Raw genomic sequence first — 25336 nt, 5'->3', positions numbered from 1 at the left:
TAGTTAGCTCTACAGAAAAATTCTAAGTAGGAGAACTAAAACATGCTATAGGACAAACCTTATAATTAATGCTAATAAACTATCCAAAGTATTTTTATATTAGAATTAAACTGTGTTAAATTAGAGAAAAGTAATACAATATATGGGTGACCTGAGGAACTTTTTAAAATTATATAGTAATTTTCCTATTTATCCTTTCTAAAATTGGGGAGTCCTTAAGAAAATGGTTTGAGAAGAATGAGGAATATATATATATATATGTATGTATGTATGTATATATATATATATATATATATATACACACACACACTATAATTACATGATGAAAATACATACCATGTCTATTATGGAGAAAACTGTGGGATTAATACATATACCATGTAACATTTGATGGTGAATTTAGGCTTACCTAAGTGATACCCTAATTACAGCTTAAAAATATTTTTGTCCCACACGTGAATTTGCTGAAACATGATTTACCTGTATTACAAGTAGTAGAATCAAGTAAGGTGCTTATACAAATCAGCATTTCTTGGATATTCAAGGTAGTCGAGGAAAAATACTTAAGTCTTATGAAAAGTTAGATTTAGGTATGAACTATATAAAACTGCTCAACATTATCTACAAAATAGATTACATCAGTTTAAAATTCAATTGTAGAAAAACATTCTAGTTCCTACCCACTCAGGTGTTTTCATAATAAATAAAGGTTTATAACAAAAGATTATAAAAACATTTAAAATAAATTTTATATAAATTTATTTACACTTTAGATTTTTAAAAACTGTATTTTTTTTTAATTGAGGTAATGTTGGTATACAACATATGGGTTCACACCTCTTTATATGTATATTAACCAGATTAAACCCTCTACCAAGGCACCATAGTTTTCTACCATAGTCGACTGGGCCCCTTCTACACTTTTAACAACTTTCTGGGCACATTCTTTATAAAGAACAATCTTTTTCATTTGAAACTATTTAAAATTCAAGACAGGCTCACTGGTTTTTTTCAAGGGCAAGCAATAGGTGTTAGCTGAAAACAATCAACTCAATTGTAATACAGACTTGATTATGTGAGCCTAGAAAGCCTCCCCACCTGGCTCCCCTGTGAAGGAGAAAGACTTTGTGTGCTTTTGTGTGTCGGTTCCACTGAATTCATTACAATAGAGATGGACATTTGATATTCGTAACGATCCAACATCTGAGCAATCTTCTTTCGAGACACACCATGTTTATTCCTCCTACCAAGAAAGAAAAGGATTTTAATTCTTTTTCTTAGATTGCATAGATTAAACTGATTTGGAGTAATAGTACAGATTCTAAATTAAATTTTATTTTGCAAATAAATATTAGAATATATATCTCATTTACCTGTGTTTTCTACACATAAAAATTTATATTGGCTCCCTCAAAGTCTTTAATAACATTTTAAAAGGGTTTATGGATACCATATATCACAGCAAAATGTTAACTTTTTTTTTTTAAACTTATTTATTTATCTATACAAGCACTGAGTACAGTCAGAAGCGAGGGAGGGTGAGAGAATTCACCAGAGTCAGAGCGGAGAGCAGAGCAGACAGACCAACGAAACACACTGCTGAGGGGAGCAGCAGGTGGCAGGAGAGGTCTGCGTGCCATGTGGGACCCTCACCTGGTGGCTGGGGATCAAACCGGCACTGCAGAGGCTGCGGGCAGCCTCTCAACCCAGCGCTCAACCGCTGCGTCACCGGGGAGGCCCAGCAAAATGTTAACTATTATACTTTCTTCACACAGACCTTACTACTCAATTACCGAACCACTAAATTAATCTTGTCCCTTTTTAACATTCAAATTCAAAGATTATGAGACATTGTTTTGAGAATTATAGAAGAAACAGCTGGACATTATAGAACTTATAAAAATCAAGGGTTTTTTTTTTTTTTTTTTTTACTTTTTAGTTGTTGTGGGAATCCTCCTGTTACATTTTAAAAGTCCATTATCAATACCAAATTACTACTAAACATACTACACCTGGGCATATCGCACAAACCTAATTTGAGGTAAAGAAAATACATATAATGAACACATACTGTATGATTACATTTATATGAAGTTTGGAAAAAAGGGCAAAATTGAACTATAGTGTTATGGCACAGATGTTTTAGGAAAAAAAGAAGATGCTTTATAGAAAACCAAGGAAATAATTGCCAGGGAATTACTACTGGGAAAAGGAATACAATGAACACTCTCATGACATGCGTAATGGTTAAGTATTTGCCTTATAAGAAATTTGTCAAGCTCTAGTGGTCAAAATGGAAGGAAAAGTACAAGGAAATATGGTGATGTTCATGGGGGCTATGGAGGTGGGAGACTATGGGGACAACAACTGTACAAAAATGAACAATGATGTAAGAAAATAAATCAAAAGAAGAAAAAAGAAATTTGCTAAGCTGTATATTTATATTTATGTACTCTTCTATAAGTGAGTTTAATTACAACAAAAAGTCATTTAAAAATTATTATTGAATCTCAAAGAACATTTTACAGTTTATTTTACTCTGATACTTTTCTGTATTTCATCAATTCAATTATTCAGTATAACTCAAATCTTTCATTTAAAAAACTTCTGTCTTGGGCCTCTCCGGTGGCGCAGCGGTTGAGCGCTGGGTTGCGAAGCTACGCACAGCCTCTGCAGCGCCGGCGCCATCCCCGGCTGCTCCCTCCGAGGAGGGTCCCGCATGGTGCGCAGACCTCTCCTGCCGCCCGCGCTCCCCTCAGCAGTGTACTTTGGTCCTTCTGCCTGCTCTGCTCCCCGCTCTGGCTCTGGTGAATTCTCTCACCCTCCCGCGCTTCTGACTGTACCCAGTGCTTGTATGTATGTATGTATGTATAAATAAATAAAATCATAAAAAAAAACCTTCTGTCTTATTCTACCTGAGGAGCAACATACACAATTAAGCAGGCAAGTAATACCAGACAATAAGTCTATCAGTTTACCTCTTCACATACGAATATATGGCAGGCAAATCAGAAAAGGTAAGAAAGGGACCGAAAGAAATGAAAAGCGGGCCTTCCTGGTGGTGCAGCGGTTGAGCGCTGGGTTGCGAAGCTGCCTGCACAGCCTCTGCAGTGCCGGTTCAATCCCCGGCCACTGGTGAGGGTCCCACATGGGGCGCAGACCTCTCCTGCCGCCTGCTGCTCCCCTCGGCAGTATGTTTCATTCAGTCTGCCTGCTCTGCTCTGCTCTGCTCTCCGCTGCTCTGACTCTGGTGAATTCTCTCACCCTCCTGCGCTTCTGACTGTACCCAGTGCTTGTATAAATAAATAAATCTTAGAATAAAAACAAAAAAAGAAAGAAATGAAAAGCAAGTGGGAAAGAATTAAATTAGTTGGACACCCAACTAACTTACTAACTTATGCTATACAAATAACAAATTTGAGCTGGAAGAAGGCAAACTGATGTGGAAGTTAAAAACTGGTTTAAAACAAGAGATGATAGTTGCACAACTTTGTGAGTATACTGATAGCCACTGAATTGTACACCTTTATGGGTACACTGTGAGTATTTCAATTATATCTCAAAGTTGCCAAAGGAGGTGGGATGGGGAAGAAAAGTAAAGAAATGAAGAGTCAGGAAAACTGATGACAGGAGGGGAAGGGGATAAAGGTAAACACACATGAAGAGCAGGGCTGAAAATAATACAAGTCCACAATCCCTAACTACACATTCTGAAATCTAAAATACTCTGAACATTCAGTTTTCTGTTGACTCATATGCAGCAAATCTAACCTGAACTGTATTCATTTACACAATCTACCTAGAATTGACATTAGATTATGTTGAATTTTTTTCTACTTAGAATAACTGGTGAGGATTTGCTGCAGGAAAAATGAGATGTTTGATTATGACAAGATGCCCTCAACACTGCTAAGGGGTTTTTACAATTAGGTGTATGTACTATATTACCTTTCTGCAATTCCTCCCCTCCCCCAAAAAAACCTGAATTCTAAAACACATTGATTACAAGAATCTTTGGATTATCAATCTCTAGTAGTAGAGAGAGAAAAGCAGGGGGAGGTGGATGAAAGCACCAGGCACACAGGTGATATGACCTAAAGCAGGAAAGAGATGAAGTTGGAAAAGCAATGCAGAAGTGGTCTAGCTAAAAGCCAAGGGGAAAAACCTAAGCTCTGGATCTCTATTAGCATTCAAATAACACTCTGAAACAATGTAAGTATTCACTTAAGTAGCCAAAACACTTACCAAGGAAAATTTAGTAACATAACAAGGCAAAGGGACTCAAAACCTTGAATTTAAGTCAAAGTTCCTCTTACTACAAAGTAAAAAGTAGTAGCCCCTATTCACAAGTAGCAAAGATATAACAAGCAAAAGCTAGTAAAGAAACTGTGTAAAAAGAAAACAAAGAAAAAAGATAAGGATTCAATAAAATTAGAGTGCCTTACTTTTCTAATTCTTCAGGATCAAATTTCCACCAAGTTTCAGGTTCATGAAACTCTACACTGTATCCTTTTCCTATGGCCTACACAAAGGAAAGAAAGAAAAAAATTCAGAGAATATTTTTTTAAAGTAAAAAAGAAGGCAGCAAATAATAATTTCATTTAGATAATACTTTTAACTTTGCTCAAACAAGAAAAATTTTACTTTTAAAATAAAATGCTACATTTGTCCTTATTAAAATATTCAGACCACTTACTAGATATTCCAATAATTAGCCTTAAGTTCAGGCAAGACTAACAAGGTAATAAGCATGTTCCTTAATAAGCACCATTCCCAATTTTTCAAAAACTAATAAAACAAATATTAACTCTTTAGAAGAAAAAGACAAATGTGTTAATAACAAATACCAAAGTAACCTAAATTTCATATATTAAAAAAAACTCATATTTCATATTTACCATTTCCACATATGGTTTCATTTCCCAAGCTTGTGTATTAGTGTTGTCTATTATAACTGGAGAGCGCCCCTGATTGATGGCCTGTTTTGCTGAAATAACAAGTAAATTAAAAAAAAAAAAATTTAGAACCTAGTTCATAAATAAAATTTAAACAATTCATTACTAAGAAATTCTCTATATCTCTATATTTAAACCAAAACTGCAATATTAGTGCCATTAATAATAATTAAATAATAACTCGGATAAACTGAAAGGGAATTAAGAAATATAGTCACATGTTATGTATGTATATTCTCTGGACTGGATGCTGGTTATGTCCAACTAGCTATAAAGGAAATTTGGGGGAAAATATTCTGTCGAACTGAAAGTTAATGAAGCCTTCAGTCCAGAGCTAACTTTCATCTACAGGAAATACAAGATCAAGTTACAAAGGAATATGGTCTAAGTATGAGAAGAGGTGAACACTTATTTGTAGCGGGGAGGAATATCAGGGTAAGGACAGAGGTGCAGAGGTGAAAGAATTTACCAGACAGAGTGGAGAACAGAAAAGGCAGATTTATTGAAATAAACTACTAAAAGAAGCAGCACATGAGATAGGAGAAGTCTGAGGATTTGGGGCTCTTTTTATATCCATATTCACAGGCTTTTCTGATGGGGAGTTGACTGGAATATCAGGTTTCGGTCAGCCTTCCCTTCAAGTGATGTCTGGGTTCTGTATGCCCTGTTTCCACATTCTCCAGAATTCTGACAGCTCTAAGTCATGTAGACCCATGGTCTGGTTCCCATGGCGATTTTATCAGATTCCCTTTCTTACTTTGTGTCTCGTAGCAGTGTTCTGCTGAGCAAAATGCAGACTAGATTTTAACTTTCATAAATGTACCCCGACATTACTGACATCGAAAGATGGAGACTGTTAACTGAAAATATCAACTTACAAGACAACATGTATAATCTTACTTTGGTTAATATAAAGAGGTGGAAAGAATTATTAAGTTATCAAAAAGTATATCTGCAATGTAATGCTTTTGAAATAAGACTTTTAAATTTTTTTTACAATGCTGTAGATTTATCATTACTAACAAAACTTTATATACCACGTAACTAAATACCACAGTTCAATTGACTGTGGCTGTTTCTTAGTACTATGATTCTCAAATTGGGACAGGAAATGAAAGGAACTTTTCTAAACTAAATCTTCCTCCCCCTTCACCATCTCTTGCCCTGTGAAATGGGAATCACCACCACAGTGAGCCAATACTAATGACAACAGCACAGTATGTACTCCTTAAGTGTAACCAAATAGAAAAAGAACCCATGATAAAATTTAAAAGACTGAGGGGAAAAAATGCAATGGCATGGAAGTTGTCTTGGTGTTTAAAATACAAACCACTGATTTCTACATAATGAAAACATTTATACAGATATCTAGGGCAAACAGAATTGTAAAGGTTAAACAGTGATGACTACAATGAAATGCATATTTGGGATGACATCTCTAGAATATAAAAGAAATATAGAACTTGGGTCATAAACAGGATACCAAGATGGTACCATCGCCCACTATTCCATCCTCAAATATAAAGTGATCAAACCTTTCATAAAAATAACCTTATTGTAGAATTCTCCTGTTTCATAGTTAGGCTTATACCTCCAAGAAGTTACTTTCTAGAAAAGGAGCTCATTAACCGACTCTCTGATTTGCAGTAATCCTCTTTCCACAAATAATAATCATCTAATACCACATTCTATTACTCCAAGAGAATAGAGCTCCTAAGTCAAAGTGTTTGAATACTCAAATAATGAGTCATTTTCTTAAACTAACCTTCAGATGCTAAGATTATTTGAAAAACAAATACAACGTTTGGGTAAAGTAAGGTATCAGAATGTTGCCTGGAATGTAAAGGCATTTAATAAGTACTTGTTGAAAAGGGAAATTTTGCCCCAAATTAAGTCATGATTATAATTTTCAAAATATCTAATAATTGCCAGTTATTTTCTAGAACATAAAAATTAGTTGATATTTTATACTGATAATAAACCAGAAGTTTATCTAGATACCACTAAATAGTTCAGCAATTAAAATTTACATGGCATAAACATTTTAATTAAATATTCTAGACTAGTATTACAAAGAAAAAATGTCTTACTCGAACTCCCCAATACAAAAATCACACACTGGCTCAGCCTACTGGCTCTATTCATGCCACTATCAACCTATTCCCCTTAATTTTACGCTTCAAACATTTTTGGAATTGCTATACCATCGTTACTTGATCTGGGCGATAATGTTCTGAAGCAATTTTAGAAATCAAAAGGAATTAATATTTTTTGAAATCTTTATGCCTCTCTAATATATTTGTTGAAAGTCAACGAACCATTACCAGGAATTAGCCTTACAATCAAACTTATTTCACATTTAAATTTTCCTGTGAAACTAAGCACTGAAATAGATCTGAAACATTTTACTCAAAAATATCCTCATTGAAATGCCTTACTCTAAAAATTGATAATAAAAAAGGAATACATTTATTCTGCTTTTCCTAGTTGCTAGTTATAGTTGAAATGAAGAGCTCCATGACAGAAGAATTGTCACTACTACACACAGGAAGAATGACAGACTTAAAAAATCACTATTTTGCTACACTGAGCTCATCCAGAAAACATTTCATTGCTAAATATAACCACTACCGATACTAAGGTTGATAGGGAATTTTACAAAGGAGGGAGTAGGCTGTCTCTTTGAAGATACAGATCAATCTTAGGACAACTAGATATCTGCTTGTCAAATATAAAAAATTTAAACCTAATAAATCCTCCAGACTAGATCTAACTTCCATTTAAAGAAATAACTGGAAAAAAAGAGGCAACAAGCTAAATAGTTACCACAAGAAAATAATTGATAAATAAAGAATAGTTATGGAAAATTTGACAGGACAAGGCAAGTTTCTGCAACAGGTTAAGAACATGTGGCATGAGGGCAGGCAGAGATGGGGGAGGAATTGCTATAGATTTATATAATATAAAGAAACAAGAAACTAAATGTGCCCCCAAGAACCTTGTTTGGACCCTGATTCAAGCAAAAAAAAAAAAAAAAAAAAAAACTGTAAGGAGATTATTTATGACAATAGGGGAAAGTCCTTCTACAGATTGGATAGTTCAAGATTTCATGGAATTGTGTTCTTAAAAATTGGCATTGCAGGGCCTCCCTGGTGGCGCAAGGGGTTAAGCACTGCACTATGAAGCAAACCACAGCCTCTGCAGCACGAGTTTGATCCCCGGCCAGCCAGGGAGTAACCCACATGGTGAAGCAGACCTCTCCTGTTTTGCCCGCTGCTCCCTGGAGCAGTGTGTTTCAGTCAGTCTGCCTGTTCTGTTCCCCACTCTGTCTCTGGTGAATCCTCCCCCCCCCCCCCCCCCGTCTCTGCCCTGTACCCCAGCTCTTGTATGCATAAATAAATAAATCTTTAAAAAAAAATGGCATTGCAGTTAAGTAAAAGGAAATGCACACACAAAAAAAAATGACTAGAATCCTCTTTAAAATACCTCAGCAAATTAAGGGGGTAGGGAACAAAAAGGATAGAAAAAGTCAATACAGCAAAATACTGATAATAATTCTGACTGATGGGTAGGTATATGGGATTGATTGTAATTTCTCTACTCAAGACTTAAGAATGTTCATAACAAAAACAATTTAATCATCACTGCATTCTTCATCTTTTTAAAAGTAAATTAACTTATATGCATTTGCTTACATAGTTCTAGATCAATAATATGCAATCCTGACTGCACATCAGAATACCCAGATGACTTTTAAAAAATGTCAATGCTTACAGCCCACTCCAGAACAAACAAAACACAATCTCTGCGCTAAGACACAAGCATACATATATTTTTACAAGGATCCTAAGTAGTTCAAATGTGCACCATAGTTAAGAAGCACTATTCCAAGGTGAAAAGAAACTATCATGTGCCTCTACAAAATATAATTTAAGGGCCTCCCCGGTGGCACAGCGGGTTGAGCACAGAGCTGTGAAGCTGTCCACAGCCTCTGCAGCGTGGGTTCAATTCCTGGCTGGCCAGGGAGCAACCCACATGTCACAGCAGACCTCTCCTGTCTTGCACGCTGCCCCCCTCAGCAGTGTACGTTGGTCAATCTGCCTGTTCTGCTCCCCACTAGGTCCCGGGTGAATCCTCTCACCCTCCCTCGCCTCTGGCCTATACCCCAGCTATTGTATAAATAAAAAATAAATCTTTAAAAAATATATATAATCAAGTAGATTTTTTGGTAGAATAATATTAATGAGAAAAATTTAATTATTCACTGGCATTATATTAAACCTTAGGAAACACAGCAGTACTCCTTAAAAAATAGTTTTTTGGGGGGCCTCCCTGGTGGTGCAGCAGTTGAGTGCTGGACTGCGAAGCTGCCCGAAGCCTCTGCAGCGCTGGTTCGATCCCCGGCTGCCAGGCGAGGGTCCCACATGGCGCGTAGACCTTTCCTGCCGCCCGCTGCTCTCCCCTCTGCAGTGTATTTCGTCAGTCTGCCTGTTCTGCTCTCCGCCCTGGCTCTGGTGAATTCTCTCACCCTCCTGCACTTCTGACTGTACCCAGTGCTTATATGAATAAATAAGATAAATCTTTAAAAAAAAAAAAAAGCTTTTTTGAGAATACCTAATTGTAGCATGAGAGGTCTCTGAATTTATTCGAGATATAAAATAAAGCCTATCAAAATGCCCTGCAACTCTCTTTTACCAGCTTATATTGGTAAACTATTTACAGTTTACTAAATACCCAAATTATGATTTTCATAAAAACCATGATTATGCAAGGCAAGTATAATTATCACTGCTTCTAACAGGAAAAACTTGAGTTTTAAAACTGTTTAACTCACTTGCAAAAGCAGCTGTTCAACTGTCTAAATTGCTCCAAGTCTAACTTGAAAATAAAACCCATACCCTCTGACTCTTAGTCAAACAGTCTATGCCAGGATAAACACAAAACAAACCTCTGTTCTGGTTCCAGTCATGAGCATCACCAAGTTGATTAACATTATACCTGTACCCATCTTGATGGAGAAAATAGTCATCAGTGCTGAACACAATGCCATCACGACTCTGACCAAGCAGAATTCTGTTAATAAAAGAAATCATAAAGGTGCTATTTATAAAACCTATAACCATCAGAAATAAGCTACAGAGGAATGGCTATTAAATAAATTTCTTTTACTTACCTGTAAGTATACAGCAAAAATACAGCACAGGAACTGAACTATCTTAAAAAGCTTTCAGATTTCGGAACTTCCCTGGTGGCGCAGGGGTTAAGTCTCAGCACTATTAATCTATCACCAGCCACTGCAAAGAGTTAGCTGACCGACATGGCCCAGCAGACCTCTTCTGTCTTCGCCCACTGCTCCCCTCAGCAGTGTATTTCAGTAGATATATCTGCCTGTTCTGCTCCCCACTCAGTCTCTGGTGAATCCTCTCACAGCCCCCCCCACACCTCTGGCCTACACCCCAGTTCTTATATGCATAAATAAAAATAAATCATTAAAAAAAAAGCTTAGACTTCAACTATCACTTCACACTTAAATCCACATAATTATAGCCGTATCAAAAAACTTTTTTTGATAAATGGATAAAGAAAATGTGTGTGTATATGTGTATGCACATGTACAGAGACACACACAGGAATGTTATTCAGCCATAAAAAAGGGAAATCTTGCCATTTACAACATGGATAAACTTTAAAGGTATTATGCTAAGTGAAATAAACCAGACACAGAGAGGTAAATACCATATGATCTCATGTACATGTGAAAAATAAAAATATTAAATACCAACAAAAATCACAAACTGGGGCCTCCCCTGGTGGCGCAGGCAGTTGAGTGCAGCGCTGTGAAACTGTCCACAGCCCCTGCAGCGCAGGTTTGATCCCGGCCGGCCAGCGAGAATCCCACATGGCATGGCAGACCTCTCCTGTCTTGCCTGCTGCTCCCCTCAGCAGTGTATTTCACTCAATCTGCCTGTTCTGTTCCCCGCTCTGTCTCTGGTGAATTCTCTCACCCTCCCATGCGTCTGACATGTACCCCAGTTCTTGTATGTATGAATAAATAAATCTTTAAAAAAAAATCCCAAACTGGGCTTCCCCGGTGGCGCAGCGGTTGAGCGCTGGCTTGCGAAGCTGCCCGCAGCCTCTGCAGCGCCGGTTCGATCCCCGGCTGCTCCCTGGCCACCGGAGGAGGGTCCCACATGGCACGCAGACCTCTCCTGCCGCCCGCTGCTCCCCTCAGCAGTGTACTTCGGTCCTTCTGCCTGCTCTGCTCCCCGCTCTGGCTCTGGTGAATTCTCTCACCCTCCTGCCCTTCTGACTGTACCCAGTGCTTGTATAAACAAACAAACAAACAAACAAACAAATAAATAAATAAATCTTAAAAAAAAAAATCCCAAACTGATAGAAAGAACAGAGTGGTGATTTGGGGGGGGGGGGGTGTGAAAAGGGGTAAAGGTGGTTAAAAGGTACAAACTTAGAGTTGTAAAATATATAAATCATGGAGATGTAATGCATAGCACAGTGACTACAATTAATAATACCAGTATTGTACATCTGTAAGTGCTAAAAGAATAAATTTTAAAAGCTTTTATCATAAAAAAATAATGATGCTGGTAATGGATATTAACTAGACTTAATGTGGTGATCATTTCACAATATCAAATCATTATACACCTGAATCTATTATATGTCAAATATCTCTATTAAAACAAACTACTTTTTAAAATATTTATTTATTTATGCATACGAGAACAGGGGTACAGGCCAGAGGCATGGGGTGGGGGTGAGAGGATTCACCAGAGACAGAGTGAGGAGGAGTAGAGGCTGATGTGCTGAAATACACAGCTAAGGGAAGCAGCGGGCAAGACAGGAGAGGTCAGCTGCCCCATGTGGGAATCTCCCTGGCTGGCTGGGATCTAACCCGTGCTGCAGAGGCCGCGAACAGCCCCACTGTGCAGCACTCAACCGCCTGCGCCACCTGGGAGGCCCTAAACCTTAAATGCTTTAAGAGATTGTTACTAAATAAAATTATTAAAAACTAAATAAAGAACATATTCTTATTATCAGGACAATGATAATAAAACTTTGATTATCTCACCATATGATATCACCTTAAACTTCTAAGCACAGTGAGATTAACAAGCCAGAAAATTTACAAAAGCAGTGACTCATGAAAGAAATTGGGGGACTGCTGAGTAAAGGGGTTAACCAGTAAGAGAATTTTTTGGATCCAATAATAACAAAAGTATTTTGTTGTTTCTCTTCTCTCCCAAAACCATTATGAAACTGGTTATCATTCTGTAACTTTTTGAGAGTGGGAGAGAAATAGAAGGTGGTAGAAGAAATTGAGAGCATAAGAATAATGTCCTCGGATGATTAAAGAATACTTCCTACTAAAAAAGTAATATGAGGGCCTCCCTGGTGGCGCAAGGTGTGAAGCACTGCACTATGAAGCCATCCCCAGCCTGCCAGGGAGCAACCCACATGGCACAGGAGGCCTCTACTGGCTCTCCCCCTGCTCCCCTCAGCAGCGTATTTCAGTCACTCTGCCTGTTGTGTTTCCCCATTCTGTCTCTGGTGAATCCTGTCATCCCCTGCATCTCTGGCCTGTACCCCAGCTCTTGCATGCATAAATAAATAAATCTTTAAAATTAAATAAATAAAAAGTAATATGAGGGCACTACTACCAAATCTCCTGCCCTCAGCTTACAATCAAATTGCATTCATTGTTTTTGTTTGTTCGTTTTTTGCATGTAAGGACTGGGGTGTAGGCCAGAGGTAGGGGGTTGGGGGGCCTCCCTGGTGGCTCAGCGGGTTGAGCGCAGCGCTGTGAAGCTGTGCACAGCCTCTGCAGAATGGGTTCGATCCTGGACGGCCCAGCGAGAATCCCACATGGCGCGAGAATCCCACAAGGCGCAGCAGACCTCTCCTGTTGCACTCGCTGCTCCCCTCAGCAGTATATGTCTGTTGTCTGCCTGTTCTGCTCTCTGCTCTGTCTCTGTTGAATCCTCTCACCCTCCCGCACCTCTGGCCTGTACTCTAGCTCTTGTATAAAAATCAATAAATCTTTAAAAAAAAAAAAAGAATATTGTAAAAAAAGAATACACAGCTAAGGGGAAGAGCTCTCCTGCGTAAAGGAGAGGTGTGCTGTGCCATATATGGGTTAGCTCTTATAGACAGGGATCAAACTCAGTGCACAGTAGCAGTGACAGTGCTAAGACTTAAACCCCTAGGCCACCAGGGAGACCCAAAATTGCATTTACTTTATAAAAAAAAAATGAGGTAGGGCCTCCCTGGTGGCTCAGCAGTTGAGCGCTGGGTTGGAAGCTGCCCGCAGCCTCTGCAATGCCAGTTCGCTCCCTGGCCACCGGGTGAGGGTCCCACATGGCGCGCAGAACTCTCCTGCCACCTGCTGCTCCCCTCAGCAGTGAACTTCAGTCAGTCTGCCTGCTCTGCTCTCCACTCTGACCCTGGTGAATTCTCTCACCCTCCCCGGCTTCTGACTGTACCCAGTGCTTGTATAAATAAATAAATCTTTAAAAAAAATGAGGTTACTTCAAAATAAAAAAATTTAAATGTATTTCCAGCTTTTTAAATACATATTTCGGGCCTTCCTGGTGGCAGAAGGGTTAAAGTCTCAATGCTATCAAGATTATCAAGCTCTTGCCAGCCACTGCCTCACGAGTTAGTTCCCTGGCCAGGGAGTTAAGTTATCACGTGGCGCAGCAGACCTCTCATGCCTTGCCCAGGGCTCCTCTCAACAGTTTATTTCAGTCACTCTGCCTGTTCTGGTCCCTATTCAGTCACTCTGCCTGTTCTGTTCTGTCTCTGGTGAATCCTGTCACACCCTCCCTGCATCTCTGGCCTGTACCCCAGTTCTTGTATGCATAAATAAATAAATCTTAAAAAAAAAACAAAACCAAAAAACAGGCCTCCCTGGTGGCGCAACGGGTAAAGCACAGCACTATGAAGCAATCCGCAGCCTCTGCAGCATGAGTTCGATCCCTGGCCACCCAGGGAGCAACCCACATGGCGAAGCAGACCTCTCTTGACTCGCCCGCTGCTCCCCTCAGCAGTGTATTTCAGTCAATCTATCTGTTCTGCTCCCTGCTCTGTCTCTGGTGAATCCTCTCATGCCCCACATCTCTGGCCTGTACCCCAGCTCTTGTATGCATAAATAAATAAATCTTTAAAAAAATAAAAAAAAAACAATAAATTTCCCAAAATATTCCCATCTAATTTTTGATATTTTATTTACTTTTATAGACAGCCTAGAATATAAAAATGTCACAATACTAGCAGTGCAAACCAAGCTCAATCACCTAAAGATTTTGATCACAGGGCCTCCCCGGTGGCACAGCGGTTGAGTGCTGGGCTGCGAAGCTGCCCGCAGCCTGTGCAGCACCGGTTCAATCCCTGGCCGCCGGCGAGGGTCCCACAAGGCGCGCAGACCTCTCCTGCAGCACTCGCTGCTCCCCTCAGCAGTGTATTACGTCAGTCTACCTATTCTGCTCCCAGCTCTAGTGAATTCTCTCACCCTCCCATGCTTCTGACTGTACCCAGTGCTTGTCTGAATAACTAAATCTTTAAAAAAATTTTTTTTGATCATAATCAACCATATGATACCTAAACATATTCAACATTAGCAGAAAACCAGACACCATCTTTCCTAAATACCCTAAGGTTTTTTGTTGCTGTTCTACTACCTACTTAGTAGTTGATTTGAAATGTTAATACCATACCACAAAGGTACAACAGCTTTTGTAGCCAAGAAATGTTTCTTACCTCTCCCAAATTTTAAAGAAAAAAAGAGGAGGCAGAAAGAGACAGTAAATCAATTACATCATTAAACCAAGTCAACATCAGACACAAACCTCTATGAAGAACATTTTAAATAAATAAATCATAATTATAGGAAATAATTTGCTTGAAGAGATTTTTCCCTTCCAGACAGCAGAGATTACTCATATATCTTTTTTTAAAAATCCCTCATTTATCTCAAATAGTTTTATTTGGAGAACATATATTTAAAAAATATATTTACCAATCTGGCTATATCAGATCATCCAAGCATCTGAACCAAAAATAAATTATTTAAGAACACTGGCATTTTCAAAATTCTTTTCTCTCAGAACTCTTACAAGTCAGTCATGTACTAAAATGGATTCCCAGAAAGTAAAAATTTAGAACCATAAATAACCAAGTCTCCAAAAAATAAAGTAAATATGAGTACACTGGAAGAAAAAGGAATTCTCCTGCACTGCTGGTGGGAGTGCAAACTGGTCCAGGCACTATGGAGAGCTGTGTGGAGATTCCTCAACCTGCTAAAGATGGAGCTTCCATATGATCCAGCAATTCCACTACTAGGCATTTACCCAAAGGACACAGAAACATTAATTCAAAAGGGCACCTACACCCCTGTGTTTATAGCAGCACTATTTATAATAGATAAGCTATAGAAGCAACCCAAATGCCCCAAAATAGATGACTGAATCAAGAAGATGTGGTACATATACACAATGGAATATTACTCGGCAATCAAAAAAGATAAACTCATGTCATTTGCAGCAACATGGATGGAGCAGGAAGGAATCATGCTCAGTGAAATAAGCCAGAAAGAAAAAGAAAAATACCGGATGATCTCACTCATTGCAGGAATTTAGAAAACCTAAATACGGGACCAGAAAAAAGACTAATTATAATAAAGTAAAAATCACAATCAATAAGCAACTATAAACCAGATACACACTATGGGGGCAGGGGGAGAAGGGAGTAGGTTCAAAACAAGGGGGGGTGGGAATTGTATGGGGATTATAACCAAGATGAAAATGCATACACTATGTAAAAATGAAAAATGATGTAAAAAATATATAAAATTAAAAAAACAAGCTATTTGCATTAGCAGCAAAAAAAAAAAAAAAAAGAGTCCACTGGCCATTTGGTTTGTATTTTTCAAAATAGCTACTGAGAATCTACATGTGCCAAACACTTAAATGCATTTATGACTTCATTTAATTTTAATAAGCTTACCAATCTGATATTAAACAAATCCAGGAAAAAAATAATTTCAGAAATCAGGTCACCAGTTACAGAGGTAATATATAATGTGGAAGAGCCAAAATAAGGAGTCTCCAGAACCAATGACTTAAAATGATCTGTCTCCTGGTATTCACACTCTTTGTATAATCCCTTCCCCTTGAGTTTGGGTTGGATTCAGTGACTAGTATAATGTAAGCTGAGATTATCCATCCTCCCCCACCAAAAAAGAGCAGCTTTTGTTTGGGCTCTTCTGGGCTGGCAAGTTTTCTCTCATTCTAATGATGAAAGGCCCAACTAACAAAAAACTGAAGATCACCAGTCCACAACCAGCAAGGAACTGAGTACTCACCCTTCATTCAATAATGCCTATGGAACTGATTCTTGTCAACAACCTCATGAAGTATTTCCAGTAATTCCCACGTCAAATCTTTAGACAAGAATATAGTCCTAGGGCCTCCCCGGTGGCGCAGTGGTTGAGCGCTGGGTTGCGAAGCTGCCCACAGCCTCTGCGGCGCCGGTTCGATCCCCGGCTGCTCCCCAGCCACCGCAGGCGGGTCCCACATGGCCCGCAGACCTCTCCTGCCGCGCCCGCTGCTCCCCTCAGCAGTGTACTTCTGTCCTTCTGCCTGCTCTGTTCCCTGCTCTGGCTCTGGTGAATTCTCTCACCCTTCCGTGCTTCTGACTGTACCCAGTGCATGTATAAACAAACCATCAAACAAATAAAAAAAAAAATGCCTCTATAAAAAAAAAAATTAAAAAAAAACTTTAAAAAAAAAAAAGAATATAGTCCTAGACAACATGTGGATCACAGCATTTTAGAGACCCTAAATCAGAGGTACCCAGATCTCTGTCCCTCACAAATTGAGTTAATTTAGGTTTGATGCTTTAACATCTAAATTACAGGGTAATCTGTTACACAGCCAGAGATTAATAATTCATTCTCTGCTTATAATATTTTCACATAAGTGAAAAACAAGTGAATCTTGTTCCTTAGACCTTGTTTTGGGAACCCTATTCCCCAAAATGGCTAACTATGAGAGAGAATTTTCATAGTTTACTTTTTCAATTTCTAAGAACTGTACATTATTTTCCTGAATACATCCGTATGTGTTAAAATAAAGAATCCCCCCCCCCCCAAAAAAAAAAAAACTGAGTAAAACTTCATGAATCCTTTACCTCTGTATTTACTGAGTGGCCTGGCATACCCCCAGCCCAAGACCACTCTACTCTTTAAACACATCCTGAATTAACAGAAACCTACAAAAGAGACAAATCTCTCCTCTGCAGTTTAAACTGAGGTCTCTGGGCCTCCCTGGTAGTGCAAGAGTTAAGTCTCAGCACTATGAAGCTATCAGCAGCCACTGCAGCAAGAGCTGGACTCCCAGCCAGGGAGATAACCCACATGGCCCAGCAGACCTCTCCAGTCTCAACTGCTGCTCCCCTCAGCAGTGTATTTCAGTGGATCTGCCTGTTCTGCTCCCCACTAAGTCTCTGGTGAATTCTCTTTCCTCCTCCCCACACCTCTGGCCTATACCCCAGCTCTTGTATGCATAAATAAATAAAATAAATCTTTAAAAAATAATAAAATAACTGAGATCTCCTCCAAAAGGAAGGAAAAAAAACCTCTTCCCATCTCTCTTTGAAAGCACAGTTAAGTGTGCAGTAGTTTCCAGTGGCTGCTGTTAAGTTAAGAAATTAGTACAAATTTGGTGGTTTAAAACAACACAGATTTTTACCTTTCAGTTCTGAAGGTCAAAAGACCAAAACCAGTTTTGCTGGGCTAAAATGAAGGTGTTATCAGTATATCTGCCATCTGTATATCTTGCAAGCCTTGTGGACTCTTCCTCCATCATCAAAGACAACAGAATACCATTGTCTCTCCTCTTGGACAAGTAATTCAACTATGTTCTTTTTTTTTATTTCTCAACAGCTACAAATATTTTGATAATAATGAAATCAATGGTTTGGTGAAATCAGTAGAGTACAAAAAAATGTGCATTAGGTAAAATTTTTTTTTTTTTGGTAAAATATTTTAGATTTGCCCCTCCCCTTTACACAAACAAGGTATAAGAATCTAGCAAAATCTATAGCCCACATCCTAGAATTTACATCCAAGGCTTGATACCTTAAATGGTTCTATAGCCAATCGCTGAGTCAGAGTATTCTATTCAACTGATGCCAACTACAATAACAAAAGTCTAGAATATTGAATTCTGCCTCGAATGAGCTTTTCATCAAAATGCTGTCAGTATACCTAAAAGGACAAAGAGCTGGCATTTATACAACTACAAAGGTTATATGAACTGTTTTGTGTTGGCTTAATATGTAATTCATACTATTTTAAGTCTGCATTTGTGTTAAAATTTATTCTAAAAATGATTTCATTAAAATCTGGTTAGTGAAGTTGTGGGTAAACAACTAACTTAGAGCCACTTAACCAAACCAATTTAGGTCAGCAATCAATAAATAAAAAGACAAAGTTGTATGTGTAGCTTGTACAAAATGCAAATAGTAAAGTTAAAAACTACATGAGTTTAGAAGGATTACTGAGGACTGAGATAAGTCAAAATCTCAAAAGTAACCATTTAAGAGAGAACTTTCCTAAAAAAGATTTATTTATTTATTTATTTATTTATTTATTTATTTATTTATTTATTTATGCAAGCACTGAGTACAGTCAGAAGTGCGGGAGGGTGAGAGAATTCACCAGAGCCAGAGTGGGAAACAGAACAGGCAGTCAGATGAAACACACTGCTGAGGGGAGCAGTGGGCGCTGCAGGAGAGGTCTGCGCGCCTTAAGAGAGAACTTTTGAATAAGCAGAGTCCTGAGAAAAGGGATGGATTATCGCCTGCAGTTCAGGCAAGACACTAGCCCAAGTGCAGGAGAATATGAAGATAGAGAAATGAGTAAGGACTAAATTAAGAAAGAAAGGAACTTGAACATTACCTTCCAAAAATGTGAACTTAAAATTCCTATACCCATTACTACATACCAACACTATTCTTTTAATTTAGTGTCCCAAATCAGTTAAACTGTAATCTACCAAATCTTCCTTTCTTCAGAGCTTGTTAGGAAAGTCAACTCTTAAGTGAAACCATTCCTCATCAAAGAATACGTCTCTATAGCCAATACCAAACAACCAGTCCTACTACATTCAAAAAATATTGACACTTCTGCTTCTTTAACCAAGTTCCTCAAAATAAAGAGCTAGGTATAGGACTACACATGCAATAGATATTATAGTGTAGGAGTAAAATATAAACACACTGTCATTTACAGTCCCTGTTGATCTTTTTCTGGCCAGTTGTTGTTTTCCCCATGGAGCTTACATTTTATTTGGGAGAGACAAAGAGTGACTATATGAGTTCAAATGGTCGTAAATTCTATAGGATAGGAGGAAGCAAGTTAAGGTGGATAGAAGATCTGGAGGTAGGGCAGAAGTTGTTTTATGCAATGGAGGAGCTCATTAATAGTGGTAGGCGGCACAATGAGAGGCACCCCCTAACCCCCAAACCTGCAGGCTTTAAATGGGTCCTGCCAATCCACTGCATAAAGACAAACATACTTAGTGTATAAGAGCTCAGTAGAAAAGAACTTTACTAGAATTAGTGTGCAGTAGAAGAGGAAGAATGTAGTTAAAATAGTTTCCAATGAAACATCCAAAGTTGCTTATCTTCTGTTGGGTATATGCCCAGCCAAACAGGGTTGACTCAAAGCAGGGCCACTGAGGCCTGAAAGCCTGCCACAAGTCTAAGGAACCTTCTGGTAGGGATCCATAAGAAAGGGGCAGAAGGGGCCAGCCAAGTCTGGAAGGAAAGGAACAAAGTAAAAGTACAAGTCAAGATAAAGGCTGCAGGGTTTTTTGTTTGTTTTTTTTTTTATTTTAAGATTTGTTTATTTTTATACAAGAACTGGGGTACAGGTCAGAGGCATGGGAGGGTGAGAGGATTCACCAGACAGAGCGGGGAGCAGAACAGGCAGATGGAGTGAAATACACTGCTGAGGGGAGCAGCAGGCGAGACAGGAGAGGTCTGCCACACCATGTGGGAATCTCCCTGGCCAGAGGGAATCAAACCTGCGCTGCAGAGGCTGTGGGACAGCTTCGCAGTGCTGGGCTCAATCCGCTGCACTACCCAGGAGGCCCCTAGCCAGTTTTTGCAACTCTCCCAAGTCCCTGTACCTGAACTTATTCCCTTTTAGCCTTTGCTCCTTCCTTAAAATGTAAAGATAGAACCCACCTCACAAGACTTTTATATGTTAAAGTACTGTATAAACTGTGGATCATGATTCAAACGACGGTTATAATTACGTAACTTCTATATAGTTACGTAACCTCTATATAATTCCTCAAGTAAAGATACATACTACATATGATCATCCTTATCACCTCCTACTACATTTATGTCTTCTAGAAATTCTATCAATTTACCACTATTTTATTCACCTTCAATTACATCATTCTCCAATATGTTGTCTTAAATATCTTTTTTCTTACGTTTATTCTATACCCTCTCTTAAGTAACCTCTTCATTCAACTTCCAGATTTCAACTATCATTTCTTTTCGCACATTATATCCTAAATCTAGAAGATTGCCCACAACTGTGCAACAAGTTCATGTTCGTTTTCATCTTTTTTAAAGAGTTGAGTTTTCATCTTCTCTACAAAATCTTTACTAAAGAGAAATCAAACAAGACCTAAATTTAAATTCATTTACAAAAATCACAACTTACAACTTAGCTTGAAATATTATATCATAAATTCAATTTGACTCTAATTACTTGCTTCTGAAAAAACCTGTTTAGATTGTTATATAAATCATCTTTATATATAAATATATATAAATATAAATCATCTTTAGAAAGTGGTTCCTTGATCTTTTTCATCTTCTTCCAAAGGTATCAAATACATTTTCGTTTTCACAGTATCTGATATACACCTTGAATGTATATAAACTGCAAAGAATTTGTGTTGTTTTTCCTCTCCTTATTTTTTTACAACAGTGCATATGTATTCAAGTGTATCAATAGTCTTTTAAAAATGTAAACAGGGGCCTCCCTGGTTGGGAAAGGTTTTAAGTCTCAGCACTACGAAGCTATAGCAGCCACTGCAGTTGGAGTTCGATCCCCGGCCAGAGAGATAACCCACATGGCGCAGCAGACCTCTCCGATCTCGCTGGCTGCTCCCCTCAGCAGTGTATTTCAGTAGATCTGCCTGTTCTGCTCCCCACTCTGTCTCTGGTGAGTTCTCTTGCTCACCTGCACCTCTGGCCTAAACCCCAGCTCTTGTATGCATAAATAAATAAATCTTTTTAAAAAACTTAAAAATAGAAATTACATATGACCTGGCAATCCCACCCTTGAGCATTTCAGCCACGGAATATGATACCATCAACCACAACAACAAAAAGGTAAACAAAGCCAGAAATTTGAAACATTTTTAAAACATCACTAGTTTTAGCTCTTAGAGCTCACTTCAAACTCCTTACATTAAAAGAATCCAAAAAAGGGCACCTCTTACAACCAACTATATGAACACCACAGCAGTGCTTAAAGCACACTAAAAAAATTCCTTTGCTTGGGTTATACCATTTCTTTCTCACAATAATTCCACAACAGTAAGTATTACTCATTCTATTAACACAGAGCAAAACCTGTCCAAGACCCTAAAGTGAAATAACTGAGTTAAAGCCCAAACTTCTAATACTAACTACAACTCTCTTCCTGAATAGCTGAATTAAAAAGGAAGACCAGCAAGTCCTCAAAGCAGCATTTGCTTTCATCACTGGCATTAAGTATACATGGTCTATTTTTAAGGTCATCAGCAGAATCTTAATATAAATATATATGCCAACTCTCTTCTTCTATCAGAAAACTTTAAAATATTTACACTGTTAGAGGCTATCCTCAAGTATAACAAGTTAGATTTTCTACTGGAAACATGAAAGCATCTGCCATTGATTACAACTATCAACTACCATTTATAATTTTCAAGTAATGAATTACCAAGTATTCACTTGGTATCCTTTACTTACCGAGATAATGTCGTTTTCCCAGAACCAGGCAAGCCTCTTAATAAAATAAGTAACTTCTGCAATTTATTTTTTTCCTCTTGAAATGGTTGGTTCATAAACCTGTCTGGTCTATTATGCTTGTCCATAGAAGGGTCTTTCCAGCATCCTTCACCGGTTTCATAGAAACCATTACCAACACAGCCACTTTGAACACTATAGCCATTTCTACTCTCACTACAGTCAGTATATTCTTTGTTTTGATCAAAAGTCAAACAATTCCAGTTAACATTACAGCTATTTACATAATATCCATTTTGTATAAGAGAGCCATTGTGAGGATGAAAAGTATTTGATGGTGGATTTGGTGGAGTACTGACTCTTTGAACACTGAAATGATAGTCAAAACTGGGATCAGGAGGGCCTTGGGGTTCTGAAAAAGAATGCACTGGTGGCCATTCAGGCCTGAAAGAAGTAAACGAAATGTCACCAAATGTAGGTTTTACTTGTTCATTACAAAGATATTTGTCTGGTTCATTCCCTACATACTGTTGATAATCACAGTGTGACTGAAGAGCATTACTAAGGTCTCTTTTCTTCTCTTCTTCAGACTTTGAGAGGTCGTTATTATAGTCCTGATAATATGGAATAAATTCATCCTTAGAGGGTTCAGATTCCTTACAAACACCTTCTGTATCATCTTTTTCATTTTCCAGCTCTTCAATTTCTTTGTAAAACTGAAATAATTCATCGTCAATCTCTGATTTCTTTAAGTTAAATTTCTGTTTCTTTTCTTGTCTTCCTTTGCCATCAACACCATTGACAGTGTCTGCTTGATTCCTCTTTTCATTACAATTTTTCTTCTCAGGGGGTTTGTAAATGGGTCCTATAAATGCTTTACTTGTGCTGTATATCTCATCATCCTTGGATACCAGTGTAGGATTTGTACGCTTTAAAACTTGTGAATCAGTGGATCCAATAACACCTGGCCTATTACCAGGCTTCTCATTGTGAACAGGTTTGAGCAAGTTTGTAGTTTTGGTTTTATCCTGTTGAGTATAACTATGTCTTCTGACATCAATATTGGTAACAGGGACCCAATCATTTCCAGTTTTCTCTTGGATTTTGTGAAAATTAGCATTACCATGATGGGGAAAAACATAAGCCTTGTCAGTTGACTTAAATTTTTTATAACATGGTTCACTTGTTATTTCTTCCCCACGTCCCAAGGATTTAGCTTTAATTTCACCATAAGGCATCTGGTAGCAAACAAATCATATAATTAATAACTAATGTCTAACAAACCTAAATAAAACTTAAACAGAAACTAGAAAAAGACATTTAAATTTTAAGGCTCATCTTGTTCATCATTAATTCTACCCTGGACACAGCATTTAACAGTAACATTTCCCCAAAATATAAAATTTATAAAATTCTAGTTTCATAACCTCTTAGGAATTAAGTATTGGTTTAACACAATGATTTATGGGTGGGATTTAATTAAAGGTAAGTATCTCATCTTTACTCTAAATGATGTAATTCTTAGTTTAGAGAACTTAAAAGTATTTAAGTTTGGAAAGTTAAATCAATAATATATATTTTGGGCCTCCCTGGTGGTGCAAGGGGTTAAGACTCAACCTATGAAGGTATTTGCAGCCGCTGCTGCAGGAGTTCAATCTCTGGCCAGGGAGCTACGCACATGGTGCAGCAGACCTCTCCTAACTTGCCCGCTGCTCCCCTCAGCAGTGTATTTCACTCAATCTGCCTGTTCTGTTCCCTACTCTGTCTCTGGTGAATCTTCTCACCTCCAGGCTATACCCCTGTACACACACACATATATACACACATACACACACACAGATGAGATACATATACTCGACTGTGTACTAAGGAAAGCAAATCTGCGCACAAAATTGACACATCAAAACTGACTGTGACAAATGGCATCATAAACGTCCTCCTGTTTAAAATCACTATGTCTTTACGAGTAAATGGATACAGTTCCCAAACCTCTGACAATTCCATCTCCTTAACAATCAAGCTAACTAAAATCCTAGATTTTATGGGCCCTATTGCTGTAAGTAGTGCAAAAGTGGTGTCCAAATGGGTAAAGTGCGTTGATTTAAAAGAAAAGAGATAACTTCAGTTGCACTGGGAACACCACAAACGTGGTATATTATGGTTAGAAAAGAAATCTGGCCAATTCCAAAATCAAAGCGCTCATCTTTTTCTGAGAACCGGTCTATATCGAGAAAAATTCTGCTTGCCTTGTACAACTCAAAAGCCTGTTTTATTCAATACTTCATTCTGCTCGTTCTATGGTGCTCCCCTCGAGAACACGGAAAAAGGAAAGGGCAAAGAGATCAACTACAGAGAATACAGGCAGACAGCAGAGTCTAAAGGAATATACAATCGTAAAAGATCGCCGTCCTCCCGGAAACGGCTGCCATGCTCAGCGAGCTCCCCGCCCTCATTTCCTTACTGGAAATGTCAGAAAAGTCCCAGGCAGAGCTGGCCAGAGTGCGCTGACAAAGTGTGGCCTACACACAATGTGAGCCCCATCGCCTCTCGCCCTCCCAACAGAGGAGACCGTGGAAAAGTGCGTCACCCAGTTTCTTTGTCCCAGCGAAGGCATTTTCAGTTCTTCCTAGGATTCTGGAGGTCTCCGAGGCTGAAAGGTTCACTCCGGGTACCAACGTTTAAAGCTAACCTAAAGCGCGCGGCCGCCCACCCACAAGCACGCAAATCGATTAGGAAGAAAGCGAAAGACATCATCACCAACCCGATCCTCCCTTAAAATATGTTGTTTACTCACCTTACTCTACAGCTCTGCATTGACCTTTGCCTCCAAATGAATCCTACGTTAGAAAGACGCGAACCTCCGAGAAACTGAAAGAAACGTCCCTCGAGGCAGAGACACCGGACCTCGACAAATCGGGTCCTTAAGACCAAGCAACAAGCCTCAAGTCCGTACGCAAGATGGCGGCCATCTCACGGTTGCTCTGGCTAGAGTTAGGGGTCCTTGCCAAGGCATTGTGGGAATTGAAGTCCGGCGTTCATACTGGGCCTGGGAACTTCGTAGTACGGAGACTTGATCTCCCAGAATCCTTTGCGTGTTGTACGCACTAACTCGACAGCAACGTAGACCGGAACTAGTTTCTAGAACTGGGGCGGGGAAGTTAGTGCAAATTACCAATTTTGGCTGAAAAAGGCAGAGACCTACCCTGGGTTTCACCCCTAATGGAAAGAAAATGTGAGTGCCCTGGCACGCTGGAAAGAAACATAAACTGTTCTCGGTGTATACTCTTCAGGTTTTCTAGGAGATAATTAGGCTTTTCAAA

At 38.7% G+C, this 25336-nt stretch overlaps 1 protein-coding gene across 8 annotated transcripts; it reads right to left on the bottom strand.

Moving 5' to 3' along the window:
* Positions 1-1071: 1071 nt before the first annotated feature.
* Positions 1072-24830, bottom strand: N4BP2L2 (NEDD4 binding protein 2 like 2; the record flags this gene model as incomplete). 8 transcript variants are annotated; one of them, XM_084235069.1, is made up of 6 exons in its annotated part: positions 1072-1243; positions 4446-4522; positions 4899-4987; positions 9904-10028; positions 22020-23254; positions 24816-24830. In XM_084235069.1, the coding sequence occupies 6 exons, from the start codon at positions 24828-24830 to the stop codon at positions 1072-1074; spliced, it is 1713 nt and encodes a 570-aa protein (XP_084091195.1). The 8 variants fall into 8 exon arrangements, with proteins under 8 accessions (XP_084091195.1, XP_084091196.1, XP_084091200.1 ...); XM_084235070.1 differs by lacking the exon at positions 24816-24830 and having other exon boundaries at positions 4902-4987; XM_084235074.1 differs by lacking the exon at positions 24816-24830 and having other exon boundaries at positions 23160-23254.
* Positions 24831-25336: the final 506 nt, after the last annotated feature.

Source organism: Talpa europaea (genome assembly GCF_964194135.1).
Source record: "Talpa europaea genome assembly, chromosome: 6".
NCBI lineage: Eukaryota > Metazoa > Chordata > Mammalia > Eulipotyphla > Talpidae > Talpa > Talpa europaea.
Note: the sequence above shows the minus strand (reverse complement) of the source record. Positions and strands in the feature narration are given on the sequence as shown.